The sequence below is a fragment of the Mercenaria mercenaria genome, chromosome 5, assembly GCF_021730395.1.
Source record: "Mercenaria mercenaria strain notata chromosome 5, MADL_Memer_1, whole genome shotgun sequence".
NCBI classification, from domain to species: domain Eukaryota; kingdom Metazoa; phylum Mollusca; class Bivalvia; order Venerida; family Veneridae; genus Mercenaria; species Mercenaria mercenaria.
Window position 1 is genome coordinate 59,396,012 of NC_069365.1, and position 21,225 is coordinate 59,417,236.

The window sequence follows — 21,225 nt, forward strand, 5'->3', positions numbered from 1 at the left end:
TGACCAATATCTAACCTAGCAGCATTTTGTTGTCTACATTAAAAGTCGGTCAAAGGAAAAACACTAGCAGCAAGTTCATTAAAACTGACAGACTAATAACAAAATGTACAACAAATAGGATGCGAATAACCAACTGCGACATTGTTTAGAAAATCCAAAAGTCTGTATATTGAAAGTGTTGGATATGGATATCTAAGAGCAAATTAAGCGTTAAATTGCATATTCTTTTCCTTTGATCCTTTGATGTCTGAAAAGTAGATTTTCTGAAAAAGCGAAATGGCAACCAGCTTTTCTCGTCGTTGCGAACACTGTTCAATGCATTTACAGGGCTTTAGAACAAACCAAAGTTTTAACTAAATGATTTTAATATCATTTAGTGACGGAAATTATATTGGTGTTCTAAAAAAATGTCAAATAAGCAATTGCCTACCAGTAGGTAGTTGGTTATTCGTGAGTGAAATGCCAACTGGCTTTCGTGATAATTACGGAGATAGATCTATGCATTCGAAGTGTTGGATACTAAGATCTTAGGGCGTTAAATGGAATAATTTGAACCCTTTGAAAGAGGTACATGTTTTCTTCTAAATGTGAATTACCAACTACATTCCAGTAGGCAGTTGGTTATTCGCTCGAAGTAGTAACCGGCTGGCCTTGTCGCTGCGGACGCATATCTACACTTTTAAAGTGTTGAATATTAATATTTAAAATCAAAAGTAAAACTAAATAATAGTATCCTTTTGGGAGAGGTATATTATCTTCGAAATTTAAATAACCGACTGAAAACTGGTAACTGCGTTTTTCCTTGCAAGTACATGTAAAACAAGTTTGAAAATGAAGTGTTAACTAGTTTCAAACTAATATATTACCAGTTGGTTGTTGGTCAATCGAACTGGCAACTGGCAGTCCTGACTTCTATATATTTAAAGCGCTAAATATTAATATGTAATAGCAAAAAAAGCATTACATGGAATGATCTGATCCCCTTAAACGAGGTACGAATTTTTCAAAATTTGAATTACCAACTACAGATCAGCTCACGCGGAAAACCCATTCTACTCGATCCTCGGAGGATGGCCAAAACGAGTACGAAGGCTCCGACTCGAAGTTTCTTCGAGTCAGCCATTTTCCGTCGAGGAATTTCGCTATCTGACTCCGAGGATTTATGTGAAGTCACTCGAAGGAAATCCTCGAAGTGACTCGAGATGAAATCGAATAAGCGGAATACACACCTATATTGGTTTCTTTTGTTTCCGAGTCACTTGACGGAATTCCTTCATATGACTCCGAGACGAATAATTAATTACCTATACAAATTTAAATGGGCCTTCGAGTAACTTCGAGGACAGATTTCAAATTACTCGGAGCAGGGTGATTATATTTTACATAGTGATAAGCGAAATAACACAGAATTTGTAAATAAAAATAATACTGAAGTATTTTTTATCGTACTTTAAATAAACCAAATTTTTCTGTTTACTTATGATATTCTATCACTTTTTAAGTGGATACGGCAGTAGTATTTTTATCCTATTTATAATTCCTTCCAAATGAATAAAAGAAAGACCATTTTCATAATGAAAATTAATCATTTCTCCTATACTTTTCATTAATTAATAAAGGTCACTTTTCTTTCACGGTCATTATCTTAACGTTTATCTAGTATTATACAGTTTCTAATTTAGTCCATTTTACATCAATTTATTTCTAAATCTAATTTGCACTGTCATAAACTATTTCAATATAATATTCAACAAATAACTATTTTTTAACGGCAGTTATTTGAAATTGTGTTTAGTTTTATATAATTCTTAATACTTAACATTTTACTTTTCTAGCGGGCGTATTCTAAAAGTTTATCTAGTTATAAATTATTCATAATTTAGTACATTTTCACGACTTTATTTCTAAAATAAATTCGCAAAGTCAGAAATTAATTTTATATCAAAATTTAACAAAGCAGTTTCCTTTAACGGCGCTCATTTGGAACTTTGTTAAATTATATATGATTAATAATTTAGTCCATTCTACATAAATTTACTTCTAAATCTAATTTGCATGTATTTTGAATATCATACTAAACAATTTATTTTTAGCGTGTGTTATTTTAACGTTTATATATTTATAAATTATTCTTAATTTAGTGCATAAATTATTACACGACATTTTTCCTAAATTTAATTTGCAATGTCAGAAATTATCTAAATATCAAAATTTAACAAATCACTTGCCTTTAACGGCGATGATATGAAAGTTTGTTTAATTTCGTATGATTAATAATTTAGTTTTTTTTATACACAAATATACTTCTTAATCTAATACGCATTGTCAGAAACTATTTCAATATAAAAAATCACAACAGTTTCATACATTCAATTAAAAGAACAAGCTAATTATACAAAAACAAGCCGTCCAAGTAAGGAAATACTGCCTCGAAGTTTCGTCAAATCATCTCGCGGCACTCGAAATGACCGATTTATTGTTTATTACAGACTCGGAGTCGCGCGGAGTGGCCATGAAATACCGGAAATCATTATAGTGTTACCTGTATAATTTCGACTCGGAGTTCCGTCAAGTAATTTCTCGGAGTGACTCGACGAAATTCCGCTAAAGTAATAAAACTATAACAGTCGGTACTCCGAGTCAGAATTAGGCAGTACTCGGAGGAATTCCTCGCTATGCAAGATTTTTCCTTCGAGGAAAAACGGAAAGTGGGTTTTCCGCGTGAGCTGATCTGTACCTTCCAGTCTACCTCCAAATTGATAACGTTTGTTAGACCGTGTTTTATTTTGAGTTTAAAAAGTAATCGAACTGGCCAATAAAGTTTGAATTACCAACTGGCAACTAGTATGTAGTAAGTTATTCGAATGTTCAACTACCAACTGCCTACCAACTTTATTGTCATCAACGAATAGGTAGAGGTATTTTATTTGCTTCTGTGTACGATTGAAATATCTTTCACTGTGTGAGCATCAGATGCATTATTTAAAATCTGGTGTTGGCGAGTGACAGATATTTCAATATACATGTAATTTTTAAAAAACAAACATATTTTTTTTCTTTTTTAACGTCTTTTCAATGTTTTTTTTTTCTTTTTTACAAAATGTTGCCAGTTTTATCCGCGGGGCGTCACGCGCATCGGATAACGTCACACGCAGCATCATGACGCCACAATGTAATATTTGGACGAAAGTTAAATATTCATTGAGAGGATTTTAGGTTTCTTTTATAGTTTAAAAGATGGAGCGCAAATCATTTTGTTTATGTAGGTATTATTTACTTCTATAGCTTTACTGATGTATATTTGGTACAGTTGCAGTTTCATATATGCGCCGTTATACCTCAACAATAATCTACTGAAACTTTTATGTACTAACAATGAATGAGGTAGTAAAGACAATATTCGAAGCTATCATGGATACCTGCCTATCAAAAATTAATCCTTTTTAAGAGTGAAAGAAATATCGAAACAATCAGTACTAACAAGTTAATAGTAATGGATCCTCAAATGTTGTACAGGGAAATCCTGTAAAAATATTGCCTTCTTATTTCAACTGACATGGAAGTTACAACAGTTGCCTGCAATGTTACTAGCTTTTCTGAAGCAATGGACTGGACAACAAAACAGACATCAGTGTAGAAATAATGGTTGGGATTGATAGAGAAGTCAACACAGACAACACTCACCTGACACATATAAATATAAGACACACACGGAAATTGCAAAAAGAAATCAGCAAAATTGAATTGCTGAGAAATAACACTTGTTTTATTATGTATCCTGATGTTTGTTTACCGTAGTGAATAACGCACACATTGATTCAATCTCTGAAAATGTACGTATTAGGAATGAACCATTCATGAGTGCCAAAAATATCAATTAGTCTTTATAATACAATTTCATAATTATTTCAACGCGGTTAAAAAGTTTATATGGGTGCTTTCTGGCATAAAATATTATATAGTATATGACGTCATAATATTGCTAGTACTATGTACCGCACCGAAGTGCAAGCTATTTCAAAGTTTGTCACTAAGTAAAGACAAGATAAATAAGTGTGTTGATTTCGGTTAGTAGAATGTTGTTCCACTCCTGAATTAAGGCTTGTGTTAGTTCATTGACGTTCGACGGTGGAATAGGGCGACGTCTACACGCTGGTCCAAATTATTCCACAGGTGTTCGATGGGATTCAGATCTGAAAAATGCAACATTATTCGTCCTGATGAAATTCACAGTATCTCTAACTGTATGGCTTGTGCCATTATCCTGTTGAAACTGAGTGATACTGGCATTATTTTGAAACTGTGAGATGACGTGCCTCGCAAGAATCTCTTCTCAGTGGCACTATCGATCACGACGAGAGGTGTGCGATAACCATGCGCAATGCCTGCCCAGACCAAGACCGAACCTACTCTACAAAAACGATCTCGTTCAAGTACACACCAGTCGGCATAACGTTCATTTCTTCTACGGAACTCTCGAAGCCTGTCATCGACTCATCGGAAAAGAGAACGCTATTCTTGTTGCCTTAATCAGCGATGGTGTGTACGTGCCCAATTAACACGATTTATGCAGTGACTTCGCGTCATAACACAGTCAACGTAAGGATGACATCCACGTAGACCGCTTTCGCCCAAACGATTGTGTACAGATTAGTCTGATGTTCGGTTTTTATGTGTACCGAGGGTGCTATCAGCAGTGGCATTGGCAGTGTGGAAACGATTGCGAAGGTGGGTGTTGATAATATAGCGGTCTTGCCCAGGCGTCGAGACGCGCGAACGCCCACTACGTGGTAAATCTTCCGTATGCCCTGTTACTTGAAAACGTTGCCTAAAGATTCGAATTGCACGGCTAGAACTGCCAACAACACTAGCAACCTCATTCGTCGCTATACCAGTATTAAGCATTATGGAACTTAAGGTATAAGGCATTCTTTTTAATTTCACACGAGAAGTGTAAACAAACAGATCATGAGTGACTTATTTGTCGTGTCTTACCTTTATTTACATGTTTCGGTCTCGTTCATAATAAAATCTCTATTCAGAAAAATTCATTGATTCGTCAAAAGTAAAATCAGATTGCATTATATTATTATATTTTTCCAGATTGATATTGTATGAAATTAGTATGGTACAAATCAAGTTCTGTATTCAAAACTAATTTTTACTGTGAACTTGCATAATGTTGAATATGATACATTTTTTGAAAACACCCACGTGATAAAATACCAAAAGACGTTTTTCTTAACGGTGAGGATAGATAGGTGAAAATGCGAATTTATCCACAAACCATGACAAAACGTGATAGTTTTATTTTCTTGTAGAGATAAGAGTTTTGACAGTTTCAAATAAAATGTAAATACATTTACTTCTACTTTTATACATACACATTAAACGTGGTAGTTTATCAAAACGAAAAAAAATAGCAAACTTATTTTGATTTGTGTCAAAAAAGGTGATCCCCCAACCACCTAGTCATACTTGATTTTTTATTCAAACATATTTATATTTTAGTTAATACTATGTTTATATGTTTCAATTCATACAGAGGAAGATACTTTTTTATACCCTATTTTGATTCCAGCAAATGTTCTAAAATATTTTTGGAGTCAAGATTAAACATTACACCGGTCTTACAATTGGGAAAGACTCCTATGCCAAGATTATTCGAAATGAAAGCACACCTGTTTAGGGATATTCCCTTTGACAGTAACAATGCTGATATTAAAATTGTATTATACAATTAGAAATGAAAGAACCATGTGCAATTAGACATACATTGGTAATTTCATATTTTGCAATTTTTATATAGACGAAATGCGGTTAAGCATGCAAAAACTCATATACCAACAGGAATGAACGTAAAATACTGTAAAAATTTACAAAGTTTAATAAGCAACATTTTGGGAAACGTATTTCTAACCTCCCTCGTTACAAAAAGAAACCCATACAGATTTATCTTCTATTTCAGTTCAAATCAGTGACAACTTGACCACATGACAAACCAATGTTTGTACTGCTACAAGATGTATTACAAAGTTCGTGTAAAACTTTGCTGTGTGCATTTACATTGGTTTCTGTTAATCAACAAGATAAGTAACAAGAAATATCTTTAAAAATGATGGTCGGCGAATTGTAATAAGGAAAGCAGTTTATGAATTTTTCATCTAACATTCATCTTTCATCTTACATTTTTCAAATTGTAAAACTAAACACCGCACTTTGACAATTTAAATGGTTCTCTTTTATTTTTTCGCAAAGGTTTCGTAGGGTTGCAATTTTGTTTCGTTTATCCTTAGACGAATAATTACAGCAGTAGTTTGATGAAGATTCATGAAGCGGTTCATGGGAAGAGGTCATTAAACGTGTTTATATATTTAGCTAAATTGGTCCCTATCCCCATTTGTAACAAAATAGCAGGAGACCTTACGGTATTGTTACACATCGAGTTTGATAAAAATCCATTACATTTTAGTGGTTAATGCAAAGAAAGGCATATCTACTTTTAGCTATAGTGGTCCCAAATAGGACCCAAGTTCCTATATAAATAAATTTAGAAGAGGACCTTATAATGATGCTCCAAACCAAGTATGACAAAGATCCACCAAGATGTTCATGAGACGCTGTATAAAGGCATTTCTAGTTTTAGCTCTAGCAGCCCATAAAAGAGGTCAAATGTCCCAGCTGAACAAAGTTGGCTGCGGGCCTAATAAAGATGCTACAAATCAAGTTTGATTAGAATACATGAGAAAAAATCAATTAAAGGATTTTTTTATTTATTATTTTTATTTATTTCTAAAATAGGCCAACTGATCCCGCTTTAACAAATGCATAGTCTTTGGACAATGACGTCACACCTATAAAAAAGTGAATGTCAAGCAAAACACACAATTGTAATTATTTCAATATTTCTGTTTCATAAGCAAAGTTTGGCCGTAGTCATATCACATAGATAAACTGTATGCAGCGTACCTTCACTTCAGTGTAATGAGATTCAGTCATTATATAGCATATATATAATGAAACAGATTTCAACTGAGTTCAATATTTGCATACCATACTAAAGAAAAATATTCATATATAATAAATCAGTTAAATAATTAAATATTAAATATATCAAAGCAAACAAGTACTCATTTTAATATGCAATCTGAATAAGTCACAAAAGCAAGAAACCTTTTCATATACAGACGACAATTGTAACAAGGAAAATCTTTTAAAAAGCACTTCTCTACATAAAAGAGATCTTATCACACCCTTATTCAAGTGATACGCAGACCGTATTCAGCTGTTTCTTTAATTTGATATATGTTGGTATTTGAACAGGTTTTTATCATATTTATTAAACTTACTTATCATTTTGAGATATATCAATATTCTTGCTTAATATACTGAGCCAAAGTTAGCTTTAAAACTGTGAACAGCCTCGTTTAGGATAAATGCTTTGTCTACATTTCACTCAGCGTAGCACAATCAACAGGGTGAAAGAAATTGACACTCTCGTCCAATCAGGCAGCGTGTTGCATAAATCTTCCATTCGGATAAGTTATCTATAATGCGTTATCAAGTAGTTTGATTTGCAAACTGAAGTCACGTGGCATAGGTAGCGAAAACGAATTTAGACGGCGTCGCCGAAAAAAGATGGATTGACAAAAAAAATGTCCAATTACAGAATATTGGAGTTGAATTTCACGTTGCAATACGCTTAGGTAAGTTAAACGTCCAAGGGGTGTTGTCACACGTATACCCATAGCTCGCAACTTGTTTTGGCACACATTTGATGACATATCGTATTTCATATATAATCATTAATTTACGTTAAAATATTTTCATACAAGTTGTAAGAATAAAACGTTTGCCTTGTGTTGATGAGACGTTTTTAATTTTCTATATATTTTCTATATATAGTATATTTAAAGATAAGGTGATTTCAAAATTATTAGCACACAAGAGTAATCCGCAACATCTCAATAGGTAAAATACTTTAAGTGTAATATCTGAGAAAATAACATAATTAGATCTTTATCAAATGCATGCTAAAATAAGTATGTTAAAAAGTACAGTGCATATTACCAAGAAAAATAAAACAAAAAGCTGATATACATATATCTGTTTATTGAAAATAGCGCATATAAACAATTAATGTCCTTAAATTTTTTATAAAAACTGTTTACACGTACAACTTTACTTTACAAATTGTAAAATGAAACTACGATTAGGTCTATAGATACATTTTCAGTATCACTAATCGAATGATACGGTGTTATATAGTTTGATAAAAATATGTGTACTATTCTATATTCCAGGAAACCGCTATTATGTGTTAATGACCTTTCTGACTGACATCTTGAATTTGTAAACAGTGCTTTGATACTATAGACTCTTCCACGCGTTGATACTACATATTTACTAAGACAGATCAGTGTAACAGACTATTGATACTATAGTCACATCCAAGAAATAAGATCCACAATTAGTGTTAAGAAAATACCTAGCATTAGTAGAATATTGAAAATCAAACCAAACTTATCATATTTTCAAATTATCTCCCTGTACATGAAATAAGTTACGATTTGGATCTATAATAACTATTAAATAAATGCACCGTGATCAGAACAAAAGCATTTAACTTGTGCTTTTGAAGTTTCAGGGCAACTGAATTAGTTGTGGTACGGTAAATTATGTCTAAAACTAGAGTGAAACGTTTGACTGGAATATTAGATGATTTTAACAATAAAGTATGCAATTTGATGAATTTACAAAAAAAAGTGAAAGAGTATACATAATTACAATACATCTATGTCAAATGTAAACGAAAGGAATATCACACAATAAATCTTGAACACTTAGATATTAGTGATTTATAGTTTATAATTTTGAGTCATGTACACACATTATATTGAGATTATGACCTAAATGATAGTATATAAATATCATATGGCAACGTGTGTGACATTGATATTGTCAACCCGAGGGCAGAATGTCACCCGAGGCGAAAGCCGAGTGGTGACATTCTGTTTCGAGGGTTGACAATATCAATGTCACACACGCTGCCATATGATATTTATTTTATTATACCGAACAAAATTAAGTACATAAAAAAGTTTAAAAAAAAAGTTTTTAATTCATTTTATTCAACAGTTTTAACTTTTGTCTGAATCGTCTGTTTACACATTAAACAGTGACGTCACTACTATATGTGTACAAGGGAGGCAATCATTTCATGATTTGGCTGAAAACATTGAAGCAGTTATTTGCCCTTATATGACATTCAAAATATCAGCGCGGTCACATGACCTGACAGTCACTTTCGCTCGGTCACGTGGCAAAAAGTTTGAAAATGTGTTTGATAGTCATAATATCTCTTTTATGGGTAATGGGATTTTATCATTGTAGACAAAAGTGAGGTATAATAAAATATAGATATCACAGAAAATACCCATATACTATCAATTCTAACGTCATAAATTAAACATGATATATATCGATAGAGTTACCGAGGGTAATCTCATCTGTATAACATTTTGGTCTTTTCTTGTCTCAGTTGTTTTGCGCAGTTTCGTTGTTAAACTATTCTTTATCATTTGTTGTAACATTATTATTTCATTATGTACTCCTTTCCGATTTCTTGCCATATCCCTGAGCTACACCTTTCGCCAGAATTGGACCACCTTCGTGTAAAAGCAGAGGAGGCCAGACCGTATAGTCAACGTGTGTGCCGCTGCTTGTGTAGGGTTTGTACAGTTCGGTGTTAAAGCCTGAACCTTTCCTGAGCAAAGGCGCAAACGCAACAGGCGGGTCTTGGATCTGTAAGCATTCCATTAAAACAGTGGACAACATATTGAGGAAGAAATAAATAAGCACAATTTTTTTTTTTTGAAAAAATCTAGTTTGCAAATTTCTGTCTTTTAAGTAATGTATATTAAGATATAGTAACAAATAATTAGACTTTTATCTGAAAGAGTCACAGAGTTTTCAGGATTTTTTTAAATGAAACATTCAAATAAATTTTCTTATGCACATATGATAATTAGTAACGGTTATTGTTAATGATTTGAAGTCATTTTATTATATATATATATATATATATATATATATATATATATATATATATATATATATATATATATATATATATATATATATAAGGTAACCACATTCAGAATGACAGAAAAAACATCGACAGCAGTGAACAATATTAAGTTTTTGCCGAGATTCCTGAAACAATGGATCTGGAAACCCATTTCAATCGTTTCATAGCGAAATGGAATGAATGCATTATAATGTACATAGAAATAACTACATATCTGATTATTAGGGCCCTGTTATGCACATTTTGCTGTACATCTTAAGTTTTACTCAATAATCTTATAATCTCTTTCACTATACTTGTTAAATACAAACCACCATAAACCAGCAGATTTCAAGACATTCTGATGTATATAAGCTGACTTCTAAAGCTGTTCTTAATGTTTTATCGGCTGATCGCCTAAGATGTGACACATACATCTGAAAATGTAAGCATTTAGACAAGAAACAAGAAATAACAAATGACGTAACTGACTTTCTTTACGAATTTAGTTAGTGAAAAGAAACGTAAGAAAATCTTTAAAATAGGCTTGTTTTACATTGTTTGATAGCCTGATAAATACAGAAGTAACTGACATGAAAGTGTAATGTGTTAAATATTTGTTAGATATTGATATAAAATTGCAGTACGTTATAAGGTCATAAACGCACTAAAATATTGAACTTTTATTAGTTACAGTAATTCCATGTAAAGTATTTCTTTTACCGTATATAGGTTTCCAACGGCAACAGATGCAACCGCCCTCCTGCAATCTTTAAAGAGTTTACGCACATCAGCTGACACATCTCCATTTCCCTGGCAAATTTCAAAGACATAGTTTATACTTATTTATCTGAACTCGATTGAAAATTTCAAGCGTAATAGAATCACTGTTGAGTCTCCTGAAAACAAGTACATGTAAAGATATGAAATAACTACATGTAGGGCAATTTTTGACATTCTATTTCATTTGGATATTTTATGTGAAATAATGAACCGCGTGATAGATGAATCTTGGTAAAAATGTTAAGGGTCTTAATTAAGAACGGATAAATGGTACGTTTTAAAAGCTTAAGATCAAAGTGTCATACATGTTGATCTGCAAATTTCAGTTCACGTCCTAATTTCTCCATTTGTTCACGTGCCTTTGTTACACAGAACGTCATGGAATCCTGCAGGAGGAGAAAACACATGGCATAAGCAGTATAATATAGTATACTATATAGTTAATAATCATGACTACCTAACTTTTAGTTGGTTTGAGTTTTCATATTCATTCTTGGTTATGAAAGGCATTTTAAATCAGATAACAACATTAAAAACAATAAGGTGCTTTTAAAAGGGATTCACATTGCAAACAGAAGAACTGCAAAATTCTTAAGTTAAATAAAAGTGTGTAAAGTAGAAAAACAACAGCTATCTACTCAAGGTTTTAAATTCCTTTTAATAACCTGCAAAATTTGTAGGAGGGCTCTTATAACATGCTCCTCCGTATCGAAGTATTTGCCGAGAATGTCAAACGCATCAGTCCATTGATTATCATACAACTCAGCACATCTTTCGGCAAGTTTTGTTGGGCGATTCCTGTCGCTTAGGTCGGTAATGTTAGGGTTGTTATCAGTCAGTCTGTCTCCCATAGCTTTACTGAGCCTACAGTGCAAAAGGTCAGTAAGTTTGAAAATTCCCGAAATGAATTGCTATATATAAAATGAAGTGACTTTTTTTTTCTGAAAGCATACTATTGCTTTCCTGACCATTCGAAATAACATAGAATAACCGTTCCAATACTGTTTTCTAATTAAACAATTAAACAAAGTAAACATAATTTTATACATCTCTTAGTTGCCATTTATAATTGTTAAATAAAACATTGTGTACGTTTACCTTGTTTTAGTTTCGTCAAGTTCAATCTCTGTATCTTGCAATTTTTTTAAAGTAATTTGCAACTGATTATTCAATTCGACTACTTTCTCTTTGTCTCTTACATCTCTCCTTTCTCCACTTTCCCTCTTTTTATTACTTTGACTATGTAAAATTTCACAATCACGGTGTTCTACCTCTCTCTGTAGTTGCTGACATTTCTGTTGCAGCTGTTCTCTCTGTTCACGTAATTGGTGATCTTTTTCCTTCACGGTGTTTTCTAGGAGGTCATTTCGATTATTTATTTCAGCTAATTCAATCTCTTTACTGTTTAATACTTCCTCTAGATGTTTAAGATTTCGCTCACAGAGTTCCGCCTCTGTTTCAAGATATTTAAATTTCTTCTTCCAAGAAGTATCAATTCTTTCCTGTTCAGCTTTGTTTTCATTCAACTGCTTCAAAATATGTTGCTTCTGATCAGTTAGTTCAGATATCTGATTATCTTTTTCCTTATTCTGTTTGTTCAGCGAGGTGATAATGCCATTCAATTTAGCCTCCTTTTTATACAATTGATCCAAAGCTTGTTGCAACTGATTCACCTGTTCAGACAACTGTTTATCTTTGGCCTTCAATTCCTTTAAAAGAAGTTCATTTCTACCTATTTGTTCAGTCTTTAATTTTTCCAGCTGTTCCTTCAGATCAGTAATTTTAAGATCACGCTGCTTAACACCTGTCTCAAGATCAATACTTTTCTTCTTCAGTGAAGATATTATCCCACCTAGTTCAGCCTCTGTTTCTCGCAGCTTTTTCGAAGTGCGATTCAGCTGATCACTCTGTTCAAGTAACTTGTTATCTTTTTCTGTAACTTTGCTTTCTAGCAATGCGTTTGTGTCAATTATATGTCTCATTTCATCCTTTTTACTATTCAGCATATCCGTTTGATGTCTAATCTTCTGGTCTCTGTGCTCTACTTCTCCCTCAAGTTCATTAAGTTTCTTCTTTAGTGAAAGTTGAATTTCTCCAAACTGAGCCTCTTTGTCTTCCATCCTTTTCAAAGTTTGTTGCTGCTGATCTTTCAAGTGAGATATCTGAGCATCTTTCTCCATGCTCTGCTTCTTTAGTAGGTTGTTTATGTCATTCGATTCAGTTTCCTTTTCTTTAACTTGATTTAATGCTTGTTGCAGCTGTTCCCTCAGTATAGCCATTTGTTTATATTTTTCCATCATCTCTCTTTCATGACTATCACGTTCACTAGAAATCTCTACTTTTATACTGTGTAAATTTTTTTCTAGATCTTTTACTTTCAAATCACGGCGCTCAATATCTGTCTCGAAACCTTGATTCCTTTCCTTCAGTGCAGAAAAAATTCCTTCCAGTTCGGTATCTTTTTCTTGCAGCCTTTTCAAACTATGGTTCACTTTATCATCCTGGTCACTTAACTGGTTATCCTTTTCCTGCAGTATGTTTTCTAAAAGTTCATTTCTATCCCTCAGTCGACTTATTTCTACCTCTTTACTGTTCACCACATCCTCTAGATGTCTATTATTTCGCGTCTGCTGTTCTACCTCTGACTCTAGATTCTTAACTTTCTTCTTCAGCGAAGTGTCAATTGTTTCTATTTCAGACTCTTTACATTCAAACCTTTTCAAAGTTTGTTGCAACTCATATTTCAGATCAGTTATTTGAGTATCTTTTTCTTTAGTTATTCTAGCTGCAATTCGCTCACATTCATTTCTTATTTCTGCACTTTTATTATTCACTATTTTTTCTGCACTGGTCAGTTCTAGATTTAAGCGCTTTATCTCTGCCTCAAGATACTCATTTTTCTTCTGAAGTGAAGTAATAATTCCTCCCAATTCGGCCTCTTTATTTTGCAGTTGATTCCTACCTTGTTCCAACTGATCGGATAATTTGCTATACTTTTCCTCTGCTTTCTTTGTAAGAAGTTCTGTTTCATTGGTTATTTCAGTTTTCAAGGTATTCATCTGCTTCTCTAGATCTTTTACTTTCAGATCACTATGTTGAACTTTTGTCTCAAGGTCCAGTTTATTCTTTTTTAGTGCCATTATAATTCCATCCAATTCAGTCTCCGTGTCTTGCAACTTTTTTAAAGTGCGATCCAGTTGATCACTCCGTTCACTTAACTGACCATCTTTTCCCTTCATTTCAGCTTCTAAAAATTCATTTCTGTCATTCGCATGACGCAGTTTGATCTTTGTACTGTTTAACATTTCTTCTAGACGTCTCACATTTTGCTTAAGATGTTCCATCTCTGACTCAAGATTCTCGAGTTTTGTGTTCAAAGATGAAACCATTCCATTCCATTCAGCATCTTTGACTTTTAAGGTATTTTGTAGCTGGTAACTCAATTTAATCAACTGATCATCTTTTTCATGTGCCACTTTGTTCGCAAATCGTTTATTTATATCACATTCTTCATGTTTTCCACAATCTAATGTTGTCTGCAAATTGTGTTCTTTTAGACCACTGCTCTCTAACTGTTCAACAAGAGACTGGTTTTCATTTTTTATTGAGTTGATTATTCTATTCTGTTCTGCTTCTTTTTCAAAATTTCTATTCAACGATTGTTGCAGCTGATTTTTCAGTTCAGATAATTGCTTATCTTTTTCTTGCAGTTTTTGCGTAAAACGTTTATTTTCACTATTTATTTCAGTCCTTAAACTGTCTAACTGTTCCTCAAGATCTTTGACCTGAAGATTACGACGTTGAATATCTGTCTCGTGGCTACGATTTATCTTCTTAAGGGATGTTATAATACCATCCAGACCCGTTTCTCTTTCATGTTGCTTTTTAAGATTATCATCCTGTGTCCGCAAATGCTCATCTTTCTCCTTCACTTTGTTTTCAAGAAATATAATTCTATCGCGCATTTGAGCATATTCTGTGTTTTCATTGCCTAACATTTCTTCTTGATGTCGATCATTTCGATCATAGCGTTCTATCTCAAACTTTATTTTCTTCTTCAATGAAGTGTCAGGATATCTCATTTCAGCCTCTTTGTCATGCAACTTTTTCAATGTCCGTTGCAGACGATCCCTCAAGTCTGATATCTGATCATCCTTTTCCGTCTTTAATCTGTCTGCTAATTGTTTATTCTTCTCTAGCGAATCCCCCAACTCTTTGACTCTCAGATTACGGTGACCTAATTCTTGCTCCAGATGCAGAACTTGGTTCCTAAGTGAACTACAAATTTCATCTATTTTCTTCTCTGTTTCATGTGATTTTGTCAAACTATGGTGCAGCCCCTCTCTTTCTTTTTGCATTTCTTTTAGTTCCAATAGACATCTCATTTCATGTAATTTTCTCTGATCTTCTTTTATCTTCAAAATTGCCTGTTCATTTTTGTCACTTATTTTGATTTTTTCCATCTCCAGCTGTTTTATTTTCTCATCACCCATTTCTATCATTTCCAAAAGAGACTGGATCTTCCTTTCTTGTGACGTCAAGTTTTCTTTAGCCGTTTTCATTTGGCTGATAAGGCACGCATTTCTGATTGTTTCTTGATCAAAGTATTCTTTCAATTTGTTATATAATCTTACAACATTCAATGCTATCTCTTTGAAACCTCTGCATGTCTCTAATTCTTCTATCAAATCATGTTTTTCCTTGAGATAACATTCCCGGTCGTTGTCCATCTGTTCCAGACAATTATGCATTGACTCATTTTCATCTTCTAAATATCTTACCTGTGAATTGTTATGCTATTTTAGACAAGCAAGACATGAGAATTTTACCTTTAACAATGATTTAACTTTTACAATTGAAATTTTGACATACTGTAGAGACCTACATAATTAATTTCCTGTTCGAGTAAAATTGTACTTGTGCAGATACAGAACTACTTCAAATGCAACTTTCGCGTTAATGATGTGTTATATATATTATTTATCATAGTGACAGGTATAAAATAAACAGATAAATACATTTTTTATTACAATGAGATCAGATCAATTCACAGCCTAATAAGGCTTATCAGTCACTCAATTTCTACATCCATTACATTATAGAGAAATAATGCATTACACAATTTACAGTAAAACGCAATCAAATATAATGTGGTACATGATAATATATAAAACTAGAAATGTGTCACTGACATGGATGCACCCGCAACATGAGAAAGGTCACAGGCATGGTACTGCTCACAAACTAAAAGAAGGACCCTGAGCCCTATTTATTTACAAATATTGTAGGAAAACCAGAAAATTTAGTATTCTGTATATGTATTGAAAATTCAAGTTCAACCAAGGACTGTGACCTTGACCTTTGAGTTAGTGAAATGGTTTTTACGCATGACACATCAGCTATCCATGCTTATTATTTATGTCAAATTATTTTGAAATCGGACCATGCATGTCAAAGTTATGGACCGGACACGAAGATCACATTATCAGTATATATGTAGTGAAAATTGGCTAAGTTTAACAAAGGACTGTGACCTTGATCTTAGAGCTAGTGAAATGGTTTTGCCTATTGCACATTGTCTATCCATGCTTATCATTTGTGTAAAATTATACTGAAATCGGACCGTGCATGTCAAAGTTATGACACGGAAACGAACACCAACCTTTCCAGAACACACAAACAAACACACACGCGGACAGGGGTAACACTATATGTCCCCCATCCCATTTTATGGAGAGGGCATAAAAATGAGAACATAACATGTGTTGAAAAATAAACTAGGTGGTTCCTAGCTTTAAGGCATCTGTTATAACTTCCAAACATTAACAATATTTCTATCTATTCAATAAAGGGATAAACCATATCAAGTTCTGGCAAACTTGATGAATATATTCCATCTAGATTGTTGAAAAGAACCAAACGTAAGTTATCATACCTACGTCAGAGAAAAATGAAATGTACTTCGTTGCATCACATTGATTGCAAAGTCTGTTTGCATGGGCTATGCCATAATATATTTAGCGATCAATTTCAATTAGCAGAGTACCAGATCTTAACTGAGTTATAACAGATCAAATGTGCTTACTAAGGTTCATTTTTACACATTGTTCAGTACGAAATTATGTTTTTACGATTCTATTCTGAATTTACCTCATTTTGCCATTTACGTATAAAATTTTCCATTAATTTTATTCGAACTTTTTTCGAAGCATCACTATGATTGAAACCTCTGATTGATAATGTTTTTAATGCTTTTAACTTTCCAATTTCTTTAAATATAGTTTTAAAATCACTGGACCAATTTCGTTTACATTTCGAATAATCCCAAAAATCATTTTGGTCAATCGGTTTTTGCTCATAGAAATAAATCTTTTATAAAGACGAACACGCCCTCTAGCCCTGGGTTGAGCAGAACTCAACATTTACACAAGATTCAAGTACAAAAATAATTTAGAGACATCTGCAGATGTGTTCATACGACGGTGCGCATGGAACTTTCAATGATACACTTGCATGTAATTCCATGAAAAGCGGCGTATGGTCCCCAGTTAAAATAATGGGTATGCCCTAAACGAGAAAACAATGAGCAGAACTAAACAAACTGGAATTTAGAAAGGAGATCTGAGGTTATGGAGCCTGTATATCACAGGAAATTCCAAAAGACAAAATTAAAAAGCAGGCACCATATCCAAGGGGTGATTATACAATACCCAAAGCTATGAAAGCATGAGTATTGGAACCACCCAGGCCGAAATGTTCTGGCTGAGAAACTAAACAGTACCAGTTTGATATTAAACTTTAAAAGGTCTACTTGCAGAATACGTTAAACCATTTGCCTAAGAATTCATTAAGCACAACGCCTAGATATTTGTAGTTTTGACAAATTTCAACAACAGAACTACCCAGTTTAAATATGAAGCGAGTTCTAACTTTGCTTTACATCCTAAAATGCACTATTTTAGTTTTATTTATATTGACTTGTATTTCTTCTTTATCTGATCTTTAACTTTTTCAATAGTCCATTTCGGATATCCACATTTCTGGAGATCTCGCCTTACATGGTTTTCTACACCAGTGGAATAAAGTACCTTGACGGTTTCGACAACGGCCTGTTGTCTTCCTCATAATTTTCGTACTGCGACGACCGGCTATCTTCGGCCTTGTCCGTCAGTTTCCGGTTTCGTGGAAACGGCGAACTAAGGGTCGTAGACGTGGGACAGCCTGTGCGCCCCCTCGTCCCTGTTCATGACCGTGCCCGCTGTCCGAATCTGAATCGCCTCCTTGACTTGTCTGATCCGCTCATTCTGCTACCTGATCCACTATGGTTGCCCCCTCCTATCTATTATATGATTCTCTTGCACTGAATGGTCTGTTATTGCGCTTTTATTGAATTCCATTCTGCGCGTGTATAGTTACTTTTTTGATGTGCATTTGTGTCTTATATTTTCACCTTGTCTTCCCAATGTATACCTTTTCATGTTGTTTGCAAGGAATCTGATACACAACGTCACATTTATACTCCAATTTAAGTTTGTCTTTGGGATGGACTAACATTGACCTAAGCGTTTGGTATGGTTTCATAGCGGTGGCTACTTTGTGTTTTCTGAACACACGATCTACACTTTCAGACACCACCTGTATGTATGGTATTACCACTAATCCTTTTGTCCTTTCTGAGTTTTCGTTCTTTTTCTTCACTTTCTTGCTCTCATTTGTCTCTTTCTTCTTTATCTGATCTACACGATCTACACTTTCAGACATCCCCTGTATGTATGGTATTACCACTAATCCTTAAGTCGTTCTTTTTCTTCACTTTCTTGCCCCCATTTGTCTCTTTCTTCTTTATCTGATCTTTAACTTTTTCAATAGTCCATTTCGGATATCCACATTTCTGGAGAGCTTGCCTTACATGTTTTTTTTCTTTGACTATGTCCTCCTCTTCCTCTGTCACAGGTGAGTAACATCTGTTATGAAGGGTCCTTACTACACCTAGTTTGTGGTACAAAGGATGGTGGGAACTAAAGTCAAGATACTGGTCTGTGTGCGTGCTCTTCCTATAGACTTGTAACTTCACACTACCGTCCTCCTTTCTAACTATGAGTGTCCAAGAATGGGATGGGTCTGTCCTTCTCTTCCTCATGAGTAAATTTTATACTACCTGTCTCGTCGACTTGATTTAAATGTCATGTTAGGTTGTCAACTTGTCCCACCTTGATCGTCTCTAGAATATCGTCCACATATCTCTTCCAGAGTGTAGGCCTACAATCTAGAGGCGACGACGCGATGGCTTTTTGTTCTAAAATCTCCATATAGAGATTTGCAACTATGGGGGACACTGGGCTACCCATGGCTGTGTCGAACTTCTGACGGTAGATGTATCTCTAAACATAAAGTATGTCGTTGTGAGAATAAACTCACAGAGTTTCATCACGTATTATACTTCTAAGTTGGTAGTTTTCTCAGTGTCTTATCTTTTCTCAAACGGTCGGCTATCACTAAAAGAGCTTTATCTATTGGAGTGTTAGTGAAAAGCGAGACAACGTCGTGCGAAGCAAAACTTTGATCATTCTCCGCCATTACTGTTGATAACTTGTCCGCCAGATGTTTTTGTTCTTCACATGGTATTCAGTGAGGCCTACAAGAGGGCCTAGTATGTCAGCCAGTGCTCCAGACGTATTGTAGCCGATGGATCCAGTGTAGTCAACAATAGGACGTAACGGATTGCTTTGTTTGTGAATTTTAGGCGTACAGTACATTCTTGGCACTAATTCAGAAGTTGGATATAAGTAACGATGTTGTTATTCAGTGATCTTATTTTCATTTTTCAGTCTAGTGAGTGTCCCGACCAACTGTCGTTTGTATTCTGCCGTGGGGTCTTTCTTCAGCATGTCGTACGTATTCCTGTCTGCGAGCATTTTTTGGACCTTGGTTTCGTACTTCGACGTATCCATGACCACTGTGGCCTTCCCTTTGTCTGCCGGCAACACCATGATATCTTTGTGCTTGTATATCTCTTTCAACGCCTGCCTCTCTTTACTAATATTCTGGGTCGGGTTTGGCATTTTTCAATAAACTAGTTACCTCTGAACAAAGTTGAGACCTTTCTCCTTCCGGGATTGGCCAACATGCTTTTTCTGTAGCCACAATGAAATCATTCACGGGGACAGAAACGGGGGAAACCGCAAAGTTCAAACCCGAGTACCTGTTTTTGTTTTAATGTTAGTTCCAGCTCTGAAATGTTCTTTACCCATTTCCTAAGGTGCTCACCTGATAAATTAGGCTCGCTATCCTTCTTTTGTTCTAAAATACAAATGTGACGCGATTCTGTCTGTTTATACACTTTCTCGCGAGATTACCCACCAATGAAAATACTTGCTCAGTGACGTCATTCGGTAAAACGTTCTTCACTACCTCTTTCGCACTCAATGCTTTCGTACCCAAATCGTTCACTTTTCTACTGACAATTCCTATCCGTTCTCGGACTAATTCCTTCCTGGCTCTTTCCATAACCCTTCGTCCGTTCACTGAATGGGGCATTTCAAGTTTAGACTGGGAGGGACAAGGCCGAAGATAGCCGATCGTCGCAGTACGAAACTTCTGAGGAAGGCAACAGACCGTTGTCGAAACCGTCAAGGTAAAAATATATTTTAGTAGTGTTAAAGAAACTTCATTCCAATGAAATACCAACTAAATGAACAGCTTCAAGGATACTAGACCAATGGTTTAAAGTATCTAACATCAGCTGGAGGTTTTGTTCACTTGACGCTATCAAAACTATGTCGTCAGCAAACAACAAAATAGACACAAATAATTCATTACTTAAGTTTACCCCTAAATCTAAACGTTTAATTTTCTCTGCTCAATCGTTTATAAATACAGTAAATAGCGTAGGCGAGATAACGTCCCCTTGTTTCACACCGGAAGTGATGTCCAAAAAAGTTTGTATAACTTTCGTTTACGTCAACAACAGCCTAGCATCCAGTGTAGAGTGCTTTCAGTGATTCATAGATGTGATTAGTAACGCCAATATTGGATAATATAAGATTCTTTCACTGGTTACAGGTGCAGATGGGAATTTCCGGCCTCGAGGGTAACTGTTTAGGCGGTAACGAGGTTCCTACCGTGTTACCGCCTAAACAGTTATCCGAGAGCCGGATATTCTTATCTGCACCTATAACCAGTGACATAATCTTTTTCTTGCATACCGATATCAAGATATAATAATAAAAATAAAATCAGTCGAACGGCTTTCTTTTTAGAACTATTTCTTATAGCAGCGTATTTAAACAAAGCGCGGGAAATCAACGTCCGTAAACAGGAAAGACGTCATGACGTTTCAAAGACAACTAACAATGTTTAGTTCCGGTTTTGTT

At 34.5% G+C, this 21,225-nt stretch overlaps 1 protein-coding gene across 1 annotated transcript in view; it reads right to left on the reverse strand.

The window, feature by feature from the left end:
- Nucleotides 1–8,097: 8,097 nt before the first annotated feature.
- Nucleotides 8,098–21,225, reverse strand: part of LOC123557358 (golgin subfamily A member 4-like) — a 58,390-nt gene continuing 45,262 nt past the window's right edge. Inside the window, exons 10-15 of the mRNA XM_053544631.1 lie at nt 11,951–15,633; nt 11,518–11,716; nt 11,158–11,238; nt 10,793–10,882; nt 10,402–10,506; nt 8,098–9,804 (exon numbers count right to left, since the gene is read on the reverse strand). Of these exons, the coding sequence (XP_053400606.1) occupies nt 9,604–9,804; nt 10,402–10,506; nt 10,793–10,882; nt 11,158–11,238; nt 11,518–11,716; nt 11,951–15,633 (4,359 nt within the window). The 3' untranslated portion in view covers nt 8,098–9,603. The remainder of the gene's footprint in view (nt 9,805–10,401; nt 10,507–10,792; nt 10,883–11,157; nt 11,239–11,517; nt 11,717–11,950; nt 15,634–21,225) is intronic.